The sequence below is a fragment of the Chaetodon auriga genome, chromosome 19, assembly GCF_051107435.1.
Source record: "Chaetodon auriga isolate fChaAug3 chromosome 19, fChaAug3.hap1, whole genome shotgun sequence".
Classification (NCBI taxonomy): Eukaryota; Metazoa; Chordata; class Actinopteri; order Chaetodontiformes; family Chaetodontidae; genus Chaetodon; species Chaetodon auriga.
Window position 1 is genome coordinate 4,306,956 of NC_135092.1, and position 17,401 is coordinate 4,324,356.

A 17,401-nucleotide genomic window follows, 5' to 3' on the forward strand; every position below is an offset into this window, starting at 1 on the left:
CTCAGTCGTGGATGGATTCAAGACAGATTTCACCACATTTTTGTGAGTGTACTAAAGTGTCTATAGGCCTTACATGAAGAAAACACACAAACACTTGTTTTTACAGCAGTCGACAGTTGTTGTTTTTTTTTTTTATTGTATTGTATTTTGAAGGAAGACTCGTCGTTAGATGTAATCGCACTGTTAACACCATGTCTCCTAAATATTAAAAATAAAAGTTAAACAGTGGGAGACGGATAGTTTGTGTGGTCTGAACTCATACAAAACCCAAAAATAAATAAATAATTCCAAACATTAACAAAGAAAGTATGCTGGAGCTGCAGCAAAGCTGTCTTTGTCATATTCACAACACAAACTCTGCGCAATGCATTGTCAGCTACACAAACACCCGCGCACACACACACACTTGCGCGCGAAAAAAATTATTACAAATACTGAGTTGTTAAAACTGACACAGAGAGGAAAAAGCCACCCATCACAGACACTGGCATGTCTTCCTGCTGTGACGTAACCAGTTCACCATTTCTGCACAAAAATTGGACTTTTTCCAAGTGATAACTGTATTACAGTGATAATTTAGTTTTCTAGAGGAATTTTACTTTTGGTTTTTGTCAGATATGCAGTTTGAAGGTATCATATAACAGCAAGATTACTTTAGCTTAGCACAATTGCTGAATGTCTGTGCGATCAACTAGCAGCTCTGCGCAAAAGCTGAGCTGCCACTTGAACCCACTGCGTTCAGTGGCTGAGCTAAGCTATGCTAACATCACCACTGAATGTGTCTTTAAATTGGTATTCCTCAAAAACAAAACTACCCCTCTCAAAAGTGTGGAAGAGCACTGAAAGCACAAAGTAATGCTGTTTGTATTGAGTGAGAATAGTGTCGTGTAATGCTGTCTGCATTACACAGTGGAAGCAGAGTGACGTACAAACTGAAACAAGTGTACAATTCATGCAAGCATTGCTGACGGTTACCAGTGATTACAACACAGTGCCCCATCCAAAGAGTAAAATATAATGTTGGACATTTCAAGTGCTGGTAGGAGGTCCAATGAAGCTACAAAAGAAGAGAAAAAGACTTCATCAGTCTATATTTTAACATCGCTCTTCCAACACGGTGACCTGAAGCGTGTAATCAATGGCAGCCACGTCCAAAAGCACCAAGCTAGCTGTAGATATCGTGTGTACCGTGGAGTGAATGGAAAAGGACTGATCTGAGTTACCAACGAGCTCCCCCCAAAGTGAAACACTAAAGGCCTCAAATGTCTACAAGCAGCTCCACGGACGGACAGAAAATGGGACTATCAGAGACATTACAGGTCTGGAGACTTGCTTGTCTTACGGAGCGCAGACGATCAAAAAGTCGGCCCCCATCCTGTACCGACTTCATCTTTTCTCTTCTGTCACATCACCTTCAGAATGGCTGCACTTGCACAACATAGTGAGCTAGTGAACTAACCAGCTAGTGAGGAAACTACAATGCACAAGTTAGTTTGCAACCTAGCAATCGAGCCAACAAGCTAGCAAGCAAGCGCTATTCTGTATTTGCACCACAAGAGCAGAACTGGAGGGAAAATGTCCTGACACTCTGACTTGGGAGTGTTCATGCATTATTGCATCATGGCTTCCCTCACTGTTAGCCTGCTCACAGCACTTATTCTTTCTGTCAGCAAAGTTATGGCATGCCGTCTGCCACAGTTTCATGTGGCTGAAAGGGAAGTGCTACTTAGCTTGCTAGCTCCCCCACTATCTCGTCATCTCGCCGTTGGTAGATTAGATCGCTTGTACAGTTCAGAGTTCATTTACGGCAGTTTCAAAGAAACACCTCAGTGAGTCGTTTTCTGGATTTCAACATGGGGAGAGAGCTGTCGATGGCCCAGATCACAGCAGGCACATGTAAATTCAGATTTCAGGGAGGTTTTTTCCTGTCAGCATTTTGGTTGAGTACATGTAAAAATTACATAAAGCACAAGTCCAGTATTTCTAGTTAGCCAGTGTAAAAGGCACATTATCATGGCGTAACAGGTCAGAAACAGTAGAGGGGGGACAGGGTCAGAGGTCAAAGGTCAAGTTACTACCCATAAAAAGTGTATGTATTTTGATATTTACACATTGTTCGGGAATCTCATCCCAACAAATGAGACAGCGGATGGTATCAAACCTGTGACCTTCAGGGCATTTTGTGGAGCTGTAGCACCTGATGGAAACGAAGCATTCTTTCTCTCACCCCACTGACTAACAGTGAGGTTATTCACATTGACTTACTGGGCTGTGATCAGGGAGCTGTGAGTGGATGAAAAAAAGAGTAAACTACATTGAAGTCAAAGCAAACCTACACTGAAATTAAACTAATTCTACACTTAACGGATGTCATTTCTGACACATCTGTGCTACTTCTCTACGTGGTGTTTTTTTTTTTTTTTTTTTTTTTGTAAGAACACATACTGCATCTCGCCGCTGGAGGACGGTTACAGCATCACTGTCGCTCTTATGCTTCTCGTGCAGTGCCTCTAACGTGACTTTATCTTCTGCTCTCATCACACCTACAAGGCTGTGATATTACATGAATTAAATGTCAAAGTATTGTCTTGTGGCCTCAACCTGAAACTGTATGTATACAGTGCGCTCGCACAATGGAACAAAAGGCCTCCGCTAGTCACTAAAAACATGTTAGAAAATCAACAACATCTGTTCGGATATTTATGAATCAAAGCATTTGATCAGTATTGGTAATGAGAAGTAGCATCTGTACAGAATTATATCAGTGGCTCAAAATGACTTTCATTGACTTATTATTATGAGAGGACTCAAGACGAAACTGCGGACGTCACCACGGGGCTGTTGGCAGGGAAAACGAAACATGTATGAGGAAACTCATGCGGTCAGGTTTGAAGGTGTACAATCTGACTTGCACCAAACTTCATCTTGAGGACATTTCAGATGCGCAGCTTTAACTTGCATGTTTTTCCAGACATATGTGCTGAATCAGCATCTAAGCCTCCAACCTCTGAGAGGGCGTTTCAAACAGCATCAGCTGACACTGTCTGACACACCCTCAATGGCCTCATGCATATGATTTCTGTAAACATTACAAATTTTACAGAGAACTTCCTTCCACTCTATTACGTTCATTTCATTGTATGGAAAAAACAGAACTCTGGTGGTTTTAACTCAGCTATTAATTCCCCTCCTCCTCTTCAAACAGCTTTATCTGTGTCCGTCTGGAGCAACTACCTCTCAGGCTTCACGTGTCAAGAGGTGACCAGCTACATTTTCCCTTTTCAGCGAAGGCCGAGAGGCTAAAGCGGTCACAACAGAAAACAAAAAACGAGATCAGAAAAATAAACATGTCAGCCATCTCGCAACCCCCCCCCCCCCCGCAAATGATTTCATGACACCCTGAGAGGTTCCGACCCCAGACACTGGACTACAGCTGTACTCTGAATTTAGCCAACCAATAGGATCCCCTGTGTGTGGTGACGTCATCATGGTCGACTGTTACTCATGTAGCACCAGCCAAAAAAAAGACACAGGGTCTCTGATGGGAGTTTGCAGGGGCTAATTGAACGGAATGTAAGCATGGGAATTTTAATTAAAAAACAAACAAACAAACAAAAAAACTAATGCAAGGCTTTTTTCCTGTAGCTGTGATGTGAGCAGTTTCTGCAGAGTGTCAGTTCTCTTATCTGCACACTGTGACCAAATGGAATTTGCAAACCCTTGTGCAGATGTTTGTTTTAATCTGTGAGGTGTGTCAGTTCAGGAATATTTACCAAATCAAGAACATCCAAATAATCTGAGGTTAAGAGCAGGTATCAGTGCCAGCAGGTTCTCTCTAAATTTGATCAGCACTTTGTGTTTTTTCTGCCCTGAAGTGTATTTTACCCATACAGTGAAGTACTTGTTAAACTTGTTAAACTTCCTGCCCGACACACAGGTATGGTACACGCCAAAATGTGTTCACACAGACCATCTGGCCAGTCCTTCACGTTATGCTCTCCATGGAACCGACACTCTTGCTGGAGGGACAGTGTGTGTGTTGATGTGTGTGTGTGTGTGTTCTGTTTATTGAAGAAGGCCTAAGTTTCTTCAGGGGTAGCACTGCTGCAGGAAGGGCACCAGAGTGGGTTTCTATCAGAGCGTCTGGCTGGCGAAGAAGGCCTTGGCCTCTCCACAGGTGGGGTTGGTGCACAGCGGGCAGCGGAGGGTCAGCTGGCGGGAACAGGGCCTCTTGGACTTCAGGTGGGACTGGACCAGGTCTGCCAGAGCCTGGACAGGACGAACGACATACACATTCATTAATGAGACAAGGAGAGACGCTCCCTTCTTCAGCAGCTGCATGTGTTTCTGTCAGACAAAGGGTTAATTCATCCCTTCAGTTTAAAGCCTGCAGCCATCTCCTTCATCCATTTTCAACTTTAAAAGCCTTCCACTGGCTCAGTGCGCATCGTGCTTGTGGTTCTGGTAGGCTTTTAATTTGAAATATCTGAAGAAAGCGTTGGGTTTTATTTACAGAAATTTAACAGCGCTGAGAAAAACTGGTGGGGAAATAGTGGTGGAAATAATGAACGCGTAGAAACAGAACTTGTTTGCAGTTAAACAGAACAGTTAAACATTTTGGGAAATACACTTCTTTTATCAATCTTCTTATCTAACTCATGAGATTGCCAGGAAACGGTTAGCTTTTACCATTGAACAGGGCTGGGCTGGCTCGTTCCTCCTTAGCTTTTATGCTAAGCTATGCTAACTGGCTGCTGGCTGTAGCTTCAGTTTACCCTAAAAACATGAGTGGTATTGACTTTCTCACCTGACTTTCAGCAAAATAAGGAACAAGTGTATTTCACAAAATGTTAAACTAGAAACTAAGTGCTGAGCATCACATCAACTGTTGTTGTAGTGCTGCAGTTCGTGCTGTGGAAATGTGCATGCATCTGTATCACAATATGCTTCTGTTGCTCTCCACAATAGAGAGAAAAGGCATTCTGAGAGAACGACAGCAGCAATTCAAAGGTAAGAGTGATTCAATGACGAGTGACATGCATAAGCTGATTATACGAGACAGTAATTTGAAGGAGGGACTATCAAACAATGGACCCGACACCAGCCAGGCTCTGCAGTAAAACTTCTGATGAATGCATTTTTCTTTATTTTCCAGCAGCTGCTGCTTGCAGACGGCAGCGGACTGATGCAGTTCACTGAGAAACTAAAACTACACCAAGGAAACCATCCTTCAGTAACTACCAACTAATCATCCTCTGGATATTGATTTATACGCTCAAACACACACACACACACACACACACACACACACACACACACACTCTCTCAGAGACTTGGCGAGGAGTCTCTGAGCACAGCGGGTTTGACCAGCCAGCCAGCCGGGCGGTTCAGTTCTACTGTAGTCAGCTCTAAAGGTTCCCATTGATCTGCCCCCTTCCTTTAATAAACCCTGCACACACGCGCGCACACACACACTAACGCACACACACACTAACGCACACACAGAACTGTTACAGCTGGAGGAGTTGCCTGTTGTGAGAAAGGTTGCAGGGTTGAGGATGAAGGGAAGGAAGGAGGTGAGATGGAAGGAAGAAAGGAGACAAAGCAGAGAAAGAGGGAAGGAAGGAAAGAAGGAGGGAAGGAATCCAGATATTGACCATCTCCTGCCTGGAGTTCACTTCCTTCACAGAACCTTCTGCTGCTGTCTCCTTTTCTATTATTAGAGTCCTGCCTGCCTTCCTACAGTCTTCCCTCCTTTTTCTTTCCGTCCTTTATGCATTTCTCATTATTTGCTTTACTTTCTCGCCGTGTCTTTTGTCACCTCTTCATAGCGTTTGCAGACAGGCGTCAGCTCGGTGTGTGTGAAGCGTACCTTCATGAAGAGAGGGTTCCCATTCAAAGACTCTGCTCTCCTGATGTTTTCCACGCCGCACTGAAAACAGAGGGAAACACACGTTTATACTATCCAAGCCAACATGCAAACGCACCACAGTTCATCAAATCGAACAGGTTAGGTGTGAAAAGCACCCCGGAGACAGAAATCCCATTCAGTGAAATTCAACATTCAAGATAATGACGTGAAGAAGTGATTTCTTTCTGTCAGTCGAGGACCTCAAGAAATAAAAGCATTTTGTTCTGAGTGTCCAGTTATCTTGAACAGGTTTTTGGAGTGAGGCTCCTCTTGACAGACACACTGGAATGGTTCTGACAGAGTGTGTGTGTGTGTGTGTGTGTGTGTGTGTGTGTGTGTGCGGCTTGGTACCTCTACCTTTGCGAGGACCAGTTTGAGTTTAAGACCTTGAGTGTGAGGACACTCTGAACAGTGAGGACATGTTTGGACAGTGAGGACATGTTTGGACAAAGGTTAGGATTTGGGAATGAGTTGCAGGATTCTCACAAGTGTAGATGTACAAACAGCTGTGTGTGTCTCTGTGGCACCAGTCACATTGATTGGTGGTCACCTCACTGGTGCCTTTACACAGACAGAGGACACGGGACACACAGCTGCAGCGGACACATCGGACACACACACACTCCTGCTAAACTAATCTCTACATCAGGTCTCAAGTGAAACCATCGTCACTTGATCCAGATACACATGAACACAGCAGAACACGGCTGGCTGTTCCTGAATGATGTCCGATCAGCTGCTTTCGAAACTCTCCCTGTTGGTGCGTTCAGGGTCGCTCCAACATCAGAATTTTGAGTGTTTGTTTAATGTAAGACAGAACCAAATTTCCTTTTCCAAAATATATTTTGCTTATTTGATTTTCACTCATGTCCAAATTCTCCTCTTCTTTGCTTTTTTTTTTTTGTTTAAATCATTGCTAAGCTGCTCTCAAAAACTTCTTCCACATACGTTTCACATGAACTCTTCCAGAGGTTCATTTGTCCTATTTGTCCACAGCTATTAGTTGAAAAGCAGACTTTACTTGAGACTTTAAAGTACCTGAAATTATGGCAGATGTTTTTTTTCTTCTCCTCTGCTTCTTTTAAAATTTACATGTCGATGAAGTGAAACCAATGCCTTCCAGGAAAGAACAAAATTCAATCTAAAAGCTAATGGATGATTTGGAAAATGCTCAAATAAGCACAATTTATCACCACTTTTATGGTCCTTTACCCAATAAACTTTTCTGTCTGCAGCATTTAAGGCAATATTCAGCCTCTCTTGACCTCCAGACCGCCATGTGACGCTTTGTGCTCTAAACTGAGCAGACAGAAGCTGCTGGGAAAGGGAACGTGGGCCTTTTCTCTTCCTTACCTCCTCCCCCAGCACCTGTCCATACTCGATGTCTAGCTCGTGTAAAGTCTCTATGTGGTCAGAGGTGAAGGCGATGGGCACCAGCAGGATGTTCTTCTTCCCTCGTTCACACAGACCTTTAATCACGTCATCCGTCTGGGGGCCGAGCCACGGCATGGGCCCCACCTGAACGACACAGGACATGACAACAATTTCATTCCAGCGAGGTGGGAGATACAGGCGCTGCTTTTTGTGTCGGCAGATCGTGGCAGTTCATCCATCTGCTTCATCCCTTTGATACAGATTCGCTCAGATTTCTATGATAATGCCTGTGGCTGTTCATGGTCCCAAGATCACATGACCTGGTAACCTGGTAACAACATCTTAACATTCCAATTTGTTTGTTCTGTCCAATACTGTCATACTGTGGCTTGGTCTTCAGCGAACAGAATGTATGCCTTATATATATATATATATAGTATTCACACAGGAATTCCACTTATGTATCTGGTGTTTTCAGTGTCAGCCACTGTGACCTGAGCGCGAAGAGCTGTGAGGTGTTCCGCTGTAATGCAGCTGCAGTATTAGACAGACGAGTGGCTCCCTCTTGTGGTCACAAAAAAAGTAACGATGAGAGACTGACTGACCCACAGAGTTGAGATAAGTAGGAAACTGTACATTGTGCAATTAGCATTAGCAGCAGATTTGCCACAGTAATAAACCTAACGGTGATAAATCCCACAGAGGTTTCAGTGAACCTTTTTACATTGTGAATATTAAGAGAAATATGAATACTTGGCTGCAAACACATAAATGTAACATCCTTTCAAGCCCTGCTGATACCAGCAAATTTACTTTAAAAGATCAGATGTGAACTGAGAGACTGCTCACAGAATTAGGAACAAAAGTAAAAAGGGTTGTAAAAAAAAGTCAAAGGCTGAAAAACTCTAAAAGAATGAAAAAAATAATAATGGTAAGACTATAACAACCTGCAATTTGCTCATATGTGATGGGATCTGGGAAAACCAGTCACATGTCAAAATTTTACCTTTTGGAGATTTTAATATCACCTAGAAGCTTATTGCAAGCTCTTTTCAAAGCTGTTTTCGTTATTTTTATATCTGGTTTGTATCAAGTGTTATGATCACTCAAAGTCAGCTGATCAGTAGGATTTTTTGGAGCACAATTTTGAGAAAAACAGGTTTAAAGACAAGGATTCTAAATAAGAACACGACCAGCTCCCTCAAACTCTCTCCATCTCTGAAGATTTGACATCTCTCTCTGTGTGTCGTAGCATCTGAATGAGGTGTCAAAATAATGTTTTGATGATTAGGGTGACCTGATGTCCGACTTCATGCAGGACAACCACGCATTTCCATTACTTTTCACACGTGACGCAAATTGCGATGTTGTCGCAAATTGTTAGCGACACTGTCAATAATAATTCGCGACAACATCACAATTTGCGGGACGTGTGAAAAGTAATGGAAATGCGTGGTTGTCCTGCACAAAGTGGGACATCTGGTCACCTTAACTATGATAGATAAATCGTCTTCGTAGGCTGTGTAGACTAACACGTTAGGGGCGGATTTCGTGTGCTGTTTGTTTTTCATTCGTAGGAGGTAACAACGAACAGCTAGCTAATTTAAATAACGTTTTTAACATATTAAACAAGCAAAATACAATGAGATATTTTCAGGAATGATAGACAAGATGTTGTAAAATAATAATTTAATGAAAACCCAATTTCACCAGTATTTTGACTTTCGACCTATTTTCACGTTTTCCTGGAAAAGTGCCAGCCCGACATCCGACGGGTTTTCCCAGAACGCATCACATATTGTGGACACATACATCTGTTTAAACAGTCACTCGCCTTCCTTATGGGGGGCAAAACACAAGTTTCCATAATGTAAATCACCAAATTTTAGGGATAAGACTTGAGTTAAGGTTAGGGTAAGGGTGTGTGTGTGCGTGCTCACCTTTGACTGCCACACCAGTCTGTAAGGGTTACAGTGTCCCAGTCTCTCCATGACTCTCTGAACTGTGGCTCCAACTTCCTGAGGATATGGGTCGCCTCGGTTTACCACCTGCACACGGTACACAGCAGCAGCACAGTCAGTTAGTCAAACTAGTAGTATAAAAGTATCTGTATCAGAAGTAGTTAAGCAAGTAGAAGTAACAGAAGGAATAAACGTAGTACTAACAGTACTACAGCGGCAGCAGAGGTAGTATGAACACTTTAATAGCAGCAGCAGTACCAGTGGTGGTAGTAGTAGCATTAACACCATCATCAGCAGAAGTAGGTGTCTTTATATATTAGTAGTAGTATAAATAGCAGTAGTATCACCAGTAATACTGCTAGCTAGGGCTGCATATCGAAATTCAGTAACTTTAGGGTACAAAGTGACACGCTTCAAAAAATGTGCTCATTCAGAACCACAAATCAATACTTAAGGATTGCCCCAAATCTGCTTCTGAGTAGTAAAAACCTCAAACTAACCACGATTGTAAATTCTGATCAAGAGCAAATTCACAGATAACAGTTAACCAAAGGTGAACTATGACCTTCCACCGAAGCAGGAGAGCCATTCTGTAATTCATTTGTCAAAACAGGACAACCAGCATCTAACGGTCAGCAGAGGCAGCAGGCAGGACGATCAGTGCGAGTACTTCATGGTACTTACAGCCATAGGGAGCGAGTGTGCTGAGAACAGGATGACCACGTCGTCTCGCTTGTCTTCTGGAAACTTCTGCAGCTCCTTATTGACGTGTTCTGCAAAACACTACACACACACGCGCACAAATTAGTTGTTTTCTGATTTTCTGTTTTCCTGAAATGCCAAAATGATATTTTCCACTCAAGTGCTAAAAAAAAAGTCTCACTGCAACATGTTGAAATCTACAAATACAGTCACACTTGCTAGTTGCTATGACTACCAACCACAGCTACTTTCAGCTCATTAGCTGCCACGATGACTTCTCGCAGTGGTCAATTTATTTTCCAGTATTTGTTTTTTTTTATGTTCTCTCTCAGATAAGGAGGAGGCTGGCGGGCCCTTTGGTTAACTGTGTGTGTGTGTGTGTGTGTGTGCGTGTGTGTGTGTGCGTGTCTAACCTCCACCAGCAGAGGGTGTGTGGGCCAGCGGTCGATGACACTCCAGCTCATTTTTGGCCTTTCGCCTCTGTTTCTGTAGTAACGGTAGATGGCGTTGAGACTGCTGCCTGTTTCCACAACAAACAAACACATTAATATGATCGATGGGCTCCATTACACAACAAACACGGCCCTCTGTCGACCCCTGAGCGGCTCCGCTCCGGGGGGCGGGAGGCGAGGTGCCTTGCTCATGAGCAGGACAGAGGTGAAGCCGATATATTCCAGCGGATGTTTGAACTTGTAGGGTTTCAATATAATGTACAACCAGTCTGTTATTGTGTTGATCAGTGCCAGTGTTGACAGCACAACCCTAAATTAAGATTTTAACTTGTGGATTTCAAGGAAGCTCCACACACAGTTAAATGGCCCCTTGCCTTGTAAGCAATATGAAGCGCCATATTTGGCTCTGCCAGCTGCGGTGTGTGCAGGCGGATTAACGAAACATGCTCGCATTTTCCCACAACTCCAGGTAGCTTTCTGTATTGATTCAGCCTCCAAGCTACCTGTGTGTTCACACACAAGTACAAATTGTGCTTGCGTGTGTACAAACTGTACAAACTCTATTTGATGTCATTAAAAGGCCTGAGGTTCCCTTTTGTCAAACAACGATGAGTTTCTGTGAAAAAGATTTGATGTTTTTGGCGGCGTAGTGCAGCGCTCCTGTCCCACCTTCCACTACAACACAGCAGACTGTGACTGGTCAACAGTGTTATGTGATGTGACACAGTTTGGGAATTTTTCTAGACCTTTATTAGCACTTCTTTTAGTACAAATCTAAGACTGAAAGTACTTCCTCAAACCTCAAAGACTCATCTGGTTGAAAATGAAATTTGCAGCTGCTGCATGACATGACAGATTTGTAACTTGAGACTCTAATCCCTAAACCAAACTGCAGGGGCTCGGTCTGATACCAAGCTACCGAGGCGTCTGAGTGGTGAGGCTAACAGCCACAAATGTCTTTTAATCTTTACCTATTTTTCCTTAATCTTTTCTTATTGCTCAATTAATTCAACAGGTGATCTTTGGACACGGTGTTACTGACTGCTGAACAGCCTCAGTGTAAAGCTGCTGTACCGAGGACCTTGAGCGCGACAGTCACCTGTGGTGGAGCAGCTGTACTGAGGATACTGTGTGAAGGCCACGGCTCGCTCCACTCCGTCTTTCTCCATCTCCTCGATAGCGCTCTCCGTCAGCGGATGAACGTACCGGAAGCCGATGTAGAACTTGTGAGGGGCTGAGAAGAGACAGAGAGAGAGAGAGAGAGAGTCAGTAACTGACAACCAGGTGAAATAAATTTATCAGTCATTAACAGCGTGACAGTTTCTTCTGCAATCTGCATTTCTATATTGACTGAAACCACTGAAGGATCACATGAAGACAGTCAGGAACATGAAGGGGAGCTGTCATGGATTCTATTGTCACAGATGTTATTCAAGTGGTGCTCCTCCTCTGAATCGTGTTTGCATACCACTCGATATGATCAGTTTTCAGGCCGCTGCTGGTTATCAGGGAGGCGTGTGCAGGCGTGTGAAGAGACACTCCTTCACTGTGTCACTATCTACACCCCACACACACACACGCTTTACTGCCAGCCAGTGAGCTCACCAGCAGGAAACACAGCAGCACTGCTGGATCACACTAACGTGGGGACACATCTTCCCTGACATCGTCTCTATTCTTGTCTAAAGCCCACAAGGCACTCAAACCCTCCGCCTGAAGCGACGAGCGAGAGCTCTGACAGGCGGGACGGTCGTCCAGGAGCAGATTCGTCTCACCCGTCTCAGGACTCATCTCGTCCAGCAGCTTCACCATGCCCTCCCCCTGCATGGACGTCCAGCGTTTGATGGGCGAGCCCCCTCCGATCTTACTGTACTGCTCCTGGATCTTTGGCGTGCGGCGCTTAGCGATGAACGGGCCGAGCTTACTGCAGAGCAAATGACGTAGATTAATACATGCATAAAACACCAGAAGCAAAAGACGTGTTGACATGAGGCTGCGCTTTGTGTTGGACTGGCAGCATGTTGAGAGTTTAAACCACAGCTACGATAGAGCCATAATCTGTGATGTCGGGTCACAAGACAATACTGCTTCATTTGTGGAGTCACAAGCCTTTTCACAGAATCTGTGTTGTTCATAATAACATGAAAAATGAAGAGCAGAGGTTTTTTTCTTCTCAGCAGTAACAAAAAACGCTTTGTGGGTTCACCGTCAGTTATTATGAAACACACAGAGACGCAGCAGAGCACCGTGACACAACAACCCTTCCCTATTTGTTTGTGTGTGTGTGTGTGTGTGTGTGTGTGTGTGTGCGCATACTTCTGCACGGGCAGTTTCATCAGGTCTGTGTCCATGAAGAGCCGCAGCAGGAAGTCGTGAACATCTTCTAATTTCTCGGGTCCTCCCATGTTCATCATCAGGATGCCTGTCTTCGGCTTCCTGCAGGCACAAGAGATTCATGATCAATAATTCATATGGAGCGCTCCCTCGACTCCCCACGAAAAAGGGGCTGAGGTTATTGATTATTAACAATGGTTAATTAATGGGTCTTTCTACTATGAAATCTCACAGTATATTGATTGCGATGTGTTTGATCATGTCTGCTAATGTCGTCGTCTTTGTGCACAGATGAATTGTAGATTATTGATTGTTGATGCCTTGATCGTTATGCTAATGGACCAATTTTTTTTTTTTTTTTGTTGAAGTAAAAGAAAAGCCAGTGAACCTTAAGTTTGAGGGATGAGCTCAGTGATGAAAAAGGCCATTTTCAAGAGTCACAGCAGCTGCAAACGCGCTAAACTGGATGAGCTGCGAGGACAAACAAACACTCTTTGGTGGAGTTTGAGCGACAAGCAAACAGCTTTCACAAGACCACAGTCTGACAGAGACGGTGTTACGCAAGCAGGTTTTATGGTGAGCGAGTTAACAGCCAAGAAGCTGAAACCTCATTCAGAAGGAGAATTTGTGAAGGAGAGCTTTGTTGCTGACCAGACTAAATAAAAGTGTCAGTTTCTCTGGAATAATTCACAGACATGAAGCAAAACCTGTCGTGGAACTCAGTGACAGTGAGTGTGTGTGTGGTTTGGCCTTCATGGTGGACATTACCGGGAACCTCTCAGAGCTGAACCTCGAGCTCCAGCAGCTTCTCAGCTCGCTGCTTTCACATGTGAAATCACTTGAAGTGAAATTAAAGTTGTGGCAAGTGGAAAGAGGAAACACTTTATGTTCCTACTCTGCAGGAACAAAAGCTGCTGCGACATCTGAATATTCCGCTGAGGGTGGAAACGCCTTCAGGCATTTGCTGAGAGGTTTCAGGACATGACAAGCAAACAGAAGGAGCTTAACATAATTGCTCCATCGGTAAATGTGGAGCCAGCTGATGTGTCTGACAACATACACACAAAATCATTGAGCTGCAAAGCAAATAACCACTTGATAAGGTGACCGGCCGACTCTTGTACTAAAGCACTAAATTAAACAGGATGTGGCCACTCACTAATCCTTCACATATACTCAATTGACAAGAACAACATATTTAATGTTCAGCTCTGGCTTCTGTTTCTTTACACACTTTTAGAGCCTCGGACGGTCCGCTGAATCCGCTGTCTCATTCATAATCAGTTTGGCTGTCATCTTCAAAGGACGGATGAGAGGCACGAGGACAGAGATGAGAGGGATGAGACGTGAAACGACACCAACAGAAAGCAGCGGTCACCGACAGGCGGCTGGCAACGCTCCACCAGTTCATTTCTGATGAAAAGCAAAAGGTTGAGGACGAACTGGCGTCTGTCCACCACCTGCTCTGCTGTGTGCGCTCCACTCACGGCTCATTCACACTATTTCATGCAAAGTCAACAATGCTGAGACCTGAAAGGTGATCGGTGGTTACTTATCAAGCTGAAGTATCAGCTGGCTGCAGCTTCTCACATTTGCTGCTTCTTTATGTTTCAGAACACTGTTTATTGAATCACTGTTCAGACTGGGCTATCCAGGCCTGTCGGTCCAAACATGTGAATCAGAGAGTTAATGAGTTACACAGTTCAACTGTCTCCATCACGTTCAGTCATTCTGTCTGCGAGTCCCGCTCCTCGTTCTAAGCACGGTGTGTGTCGCGATGCCGGTCGGGGTGATTCTTCGAGGGGGCGTGTTCACGATGAAATGCAGTGTTACGGGTGAACATGTGGAGGTTTTGACCTCTGGTAGTGTTACGGAGAATTTGAAACATGGACGTAAAACAATGCTGCTTTCAGACTTTTACGATAAATCGTCTTTGCAGGTGTGTTAGAAGGAAGGAAATTCATTCACCACAATATTATTATTATTGTTATTATTATTACTATTATTAATAGACTTTGGATTTGCTTCAACAGCAACCCTACAGAGTGTTTACATCCACCACAGTGTGTTGCCACACAGTTTGTGTGTGTGTGTGTGTGTGTGTGTGTGTGTGTGTCACCTGTTCTCCTGTGTTTCTGGACTCGCCGTCTGGGCTAAAGCAGCAGCAGTGGAGCGTCTCCTTACATTCAAACTGACGCTGCTCCTGGCAACTAAAGCAGAGAAGGAAAACAGGTTGCACATCGTATTTGTCCAGGCGAGTAAATATCACTGGCCACACACACACGGTATTTTTCACCACCTACAATTCAAACGTTTCCTTTCTCCACAACAGGCTCTTTGTGTTTTCTGGTGTTTGTTGTTGTTGTTGTTGTTGTTAATACCAAACTGTCCGGCTGAAGGTACATTTGAATTTTGTTGAACTCTTGACTTTCTCTTAAATTTGACTCCAGTTTGTTTTAAGCAAAATGAATAAATCCTCACAGACGCCACCACATGTCATCATGTTCATGTGTTCATTGAAGCTTTGTGATGTTTTTGGGGAGTGAAATACCAGAACCCCAATTTTTACTCCCCAGTGTGCTCCTGGAGCTCATCATCAATAATCATTAGTACGGCTTTCCAGCTGTGATCGGCAACTTCGTCTTCTATATGCACTGCACTGTAGGACAATCGTGTACACAGCCCACTCAAAGGTTTTTTTTTACATGCATGCGGACTGATTTGAGTATACTTTATTCTTGCACCATTTCATGAAATGATAATATTGTAAATATCACCTTCAACCAAAATTCATCCTGATACGTTTGGCATCTTTGGAAACTTTTGGATCTCCGCCAGAATTACATATAAAGTTCTGTTATTGTGAACAATATCTGGTCAATTAACATGAGTTTGTAAAGAAAATCATGCATCTCTGGCTCCATAACGACTTCTTCTAGGAGGTCACAGTGAGTGTCCCTTAACGCACTTTAATCATTAGCACCACAGCATCACAAACAATGCGTGAAATAACAAAGACATGTGCTACAAGCTGCAGAGGACACACGGTAACCGGCATTCGGATTTGTCCGTACGCCGTCTGTTAGTGAAAGGCAGCTTTACTTTCATAATCCGGGCTGCAGTACCCTGAAGCGCCACCAGGAGGCTCACTGTGATTATGCAAGTTCACAACGCTGTAATTGTGTAACTCCATGTGAATGTTTCTTTGCTTCTTACTCGCCGTAGAAACATGGACCGTTAACGGCTGCCTCGTATATTGACAGATCCCCAGGCTGTTGCTAAATACATCACAAGTACAGGATAAGTCCATTATCGAACGTTAACATTAGACAGTAACCTACAGTAACGCTGCTCAGCGTCAAAACAACGACGGTTAGCCACACGAGAGTCACGGAAACACCACCATCGGTCGGCAAAATAAAAGCAAATTAACGGTCACCTTTCAACAAATGTTCGGATATCGAATTTACCAATTGACAAACATGGGCTAAAACACAATACGAAATTTGACAAAGCACCCAGAAAGAAATGCGGGCGCTTTAAAAGTCAATAATACAAGAGAATGCGCATTACGGTTCCAGCGAGGGTTTATTATAAAAGTCCCGACAGGAAGTTCAACTTCCAAATGCCTGCTACCTGAACGCCAGCTTTCCAAATGATTCCAATGTCAGCGGCGTGTTCTTGAGTTTACGCCACTTTACACCAAACAATGCCGCTGCAATGCTCCAAACTGTCTTTAAACTTCAGCAAAGAAACACAGCAGCTGTAACATTAAATTCTGTGCTAAAGCATGAAACTTGAAGGTTCTCGTGTACATCTGTCATCAGGCTAACTTAGCTGCACAGTCACACTCACATTGGATCAAGCGACCGGCGCTGCCCAGCACTGCCATCATGGTAAAATCCTGTTTTCACTGCCGATAAAAGTGTCTGCTCCTCCTGAAATGAAGGCTGGATACTTGTGCTCTCCGCAGCTGGATGTTTCCTCTCACTAGTTGGCCAGTCCTATTTGTCAGCCAGATTCCTTCAGCTACCACCGGCTGACTGTGCAGACTCCAGTCAAGTGTGTCACCGATAACTTGAACATTTCCGGTTTGCAGATTCAAAATAAAATCATTGGTTACGAACCATGACGAGGATAGGATGATGCAATAATTTAGGTAAGATTCTGATATATTGTAATTCTGGGAATTCATTACGCGTTTTTATTTATCCTTTATTCATATTGTTTTGTCATAATACTATGTAATTATTGATTTCCCATTTCAAGTTGTCATTGTTATTTACATTTTAAAGTAGCTACTCTTGCGATTTTATGTCACTGTTGTAATTGTTTTTATATTTTGTCTGTTTCAATTGAAAAGAAAAACAAGAAAAAAGGCAGTCATTTCACAAGTAAAAATAAAACATAACTTGATAATTAAGAAAAGAAATTGAAAACTAAATTTACAGAAAAAAAACAACTGTTTTCATTTCAAGTGTAAATCTGTGAGGATCTAAGTAGAAAGTATTTAGGATTTAAATGTGTGTACAAAACCATTTATTAAGCAAACTTGACTATCAGCGCTTAAGTGAAATATATCCTTTAATTTCTAATCTTAATGTTACAGAACTGAAAGTCTATGAAGTTATATGTAGAATGCGTTGGACATGGATATGCACTTAAGC

General features: G+C 43.3%; 1 protein-coding gene across 1 annotated transcript; it reads right to left on the reverse strand.

Annotated features, from left to right (window-relative positions):
• Positions 1-2,405: 2,405 nt before the first annotated feature.
• Positions 2,406-16,803, reverse strand: fech (ferrochelatase). The gene is made up of 11 exons (XM_076758068.1): positions 16,590-16,803; positions 14,854-14,944; positions 12,717-12,836; positions 12,176-12,324; positions 11,500-11,634; positions 10,362-10,468; positions 9,931-10,029; positions 9,226-9,333; positions 7,265-7,429; positions 5,873-5,932; positions 2,406-4,269 (listed from the first exon to the last, which is right to left on the reverse strand). The coding sequence occupies exons 1-11, from the start codon at positions 16,627-16,629 to the stop codon at positions 4,135-4,137; spliced, it is 1,209 nt and encodes a 402-aa protein (XP_076614183.1). The 5' UTR covers positions 16,630-16,803; the 3' UTR covers positions 2,406-4,134.
• Between the last annotated feature and the right edge of the window lie 598 nt (positions 16,804-17,401).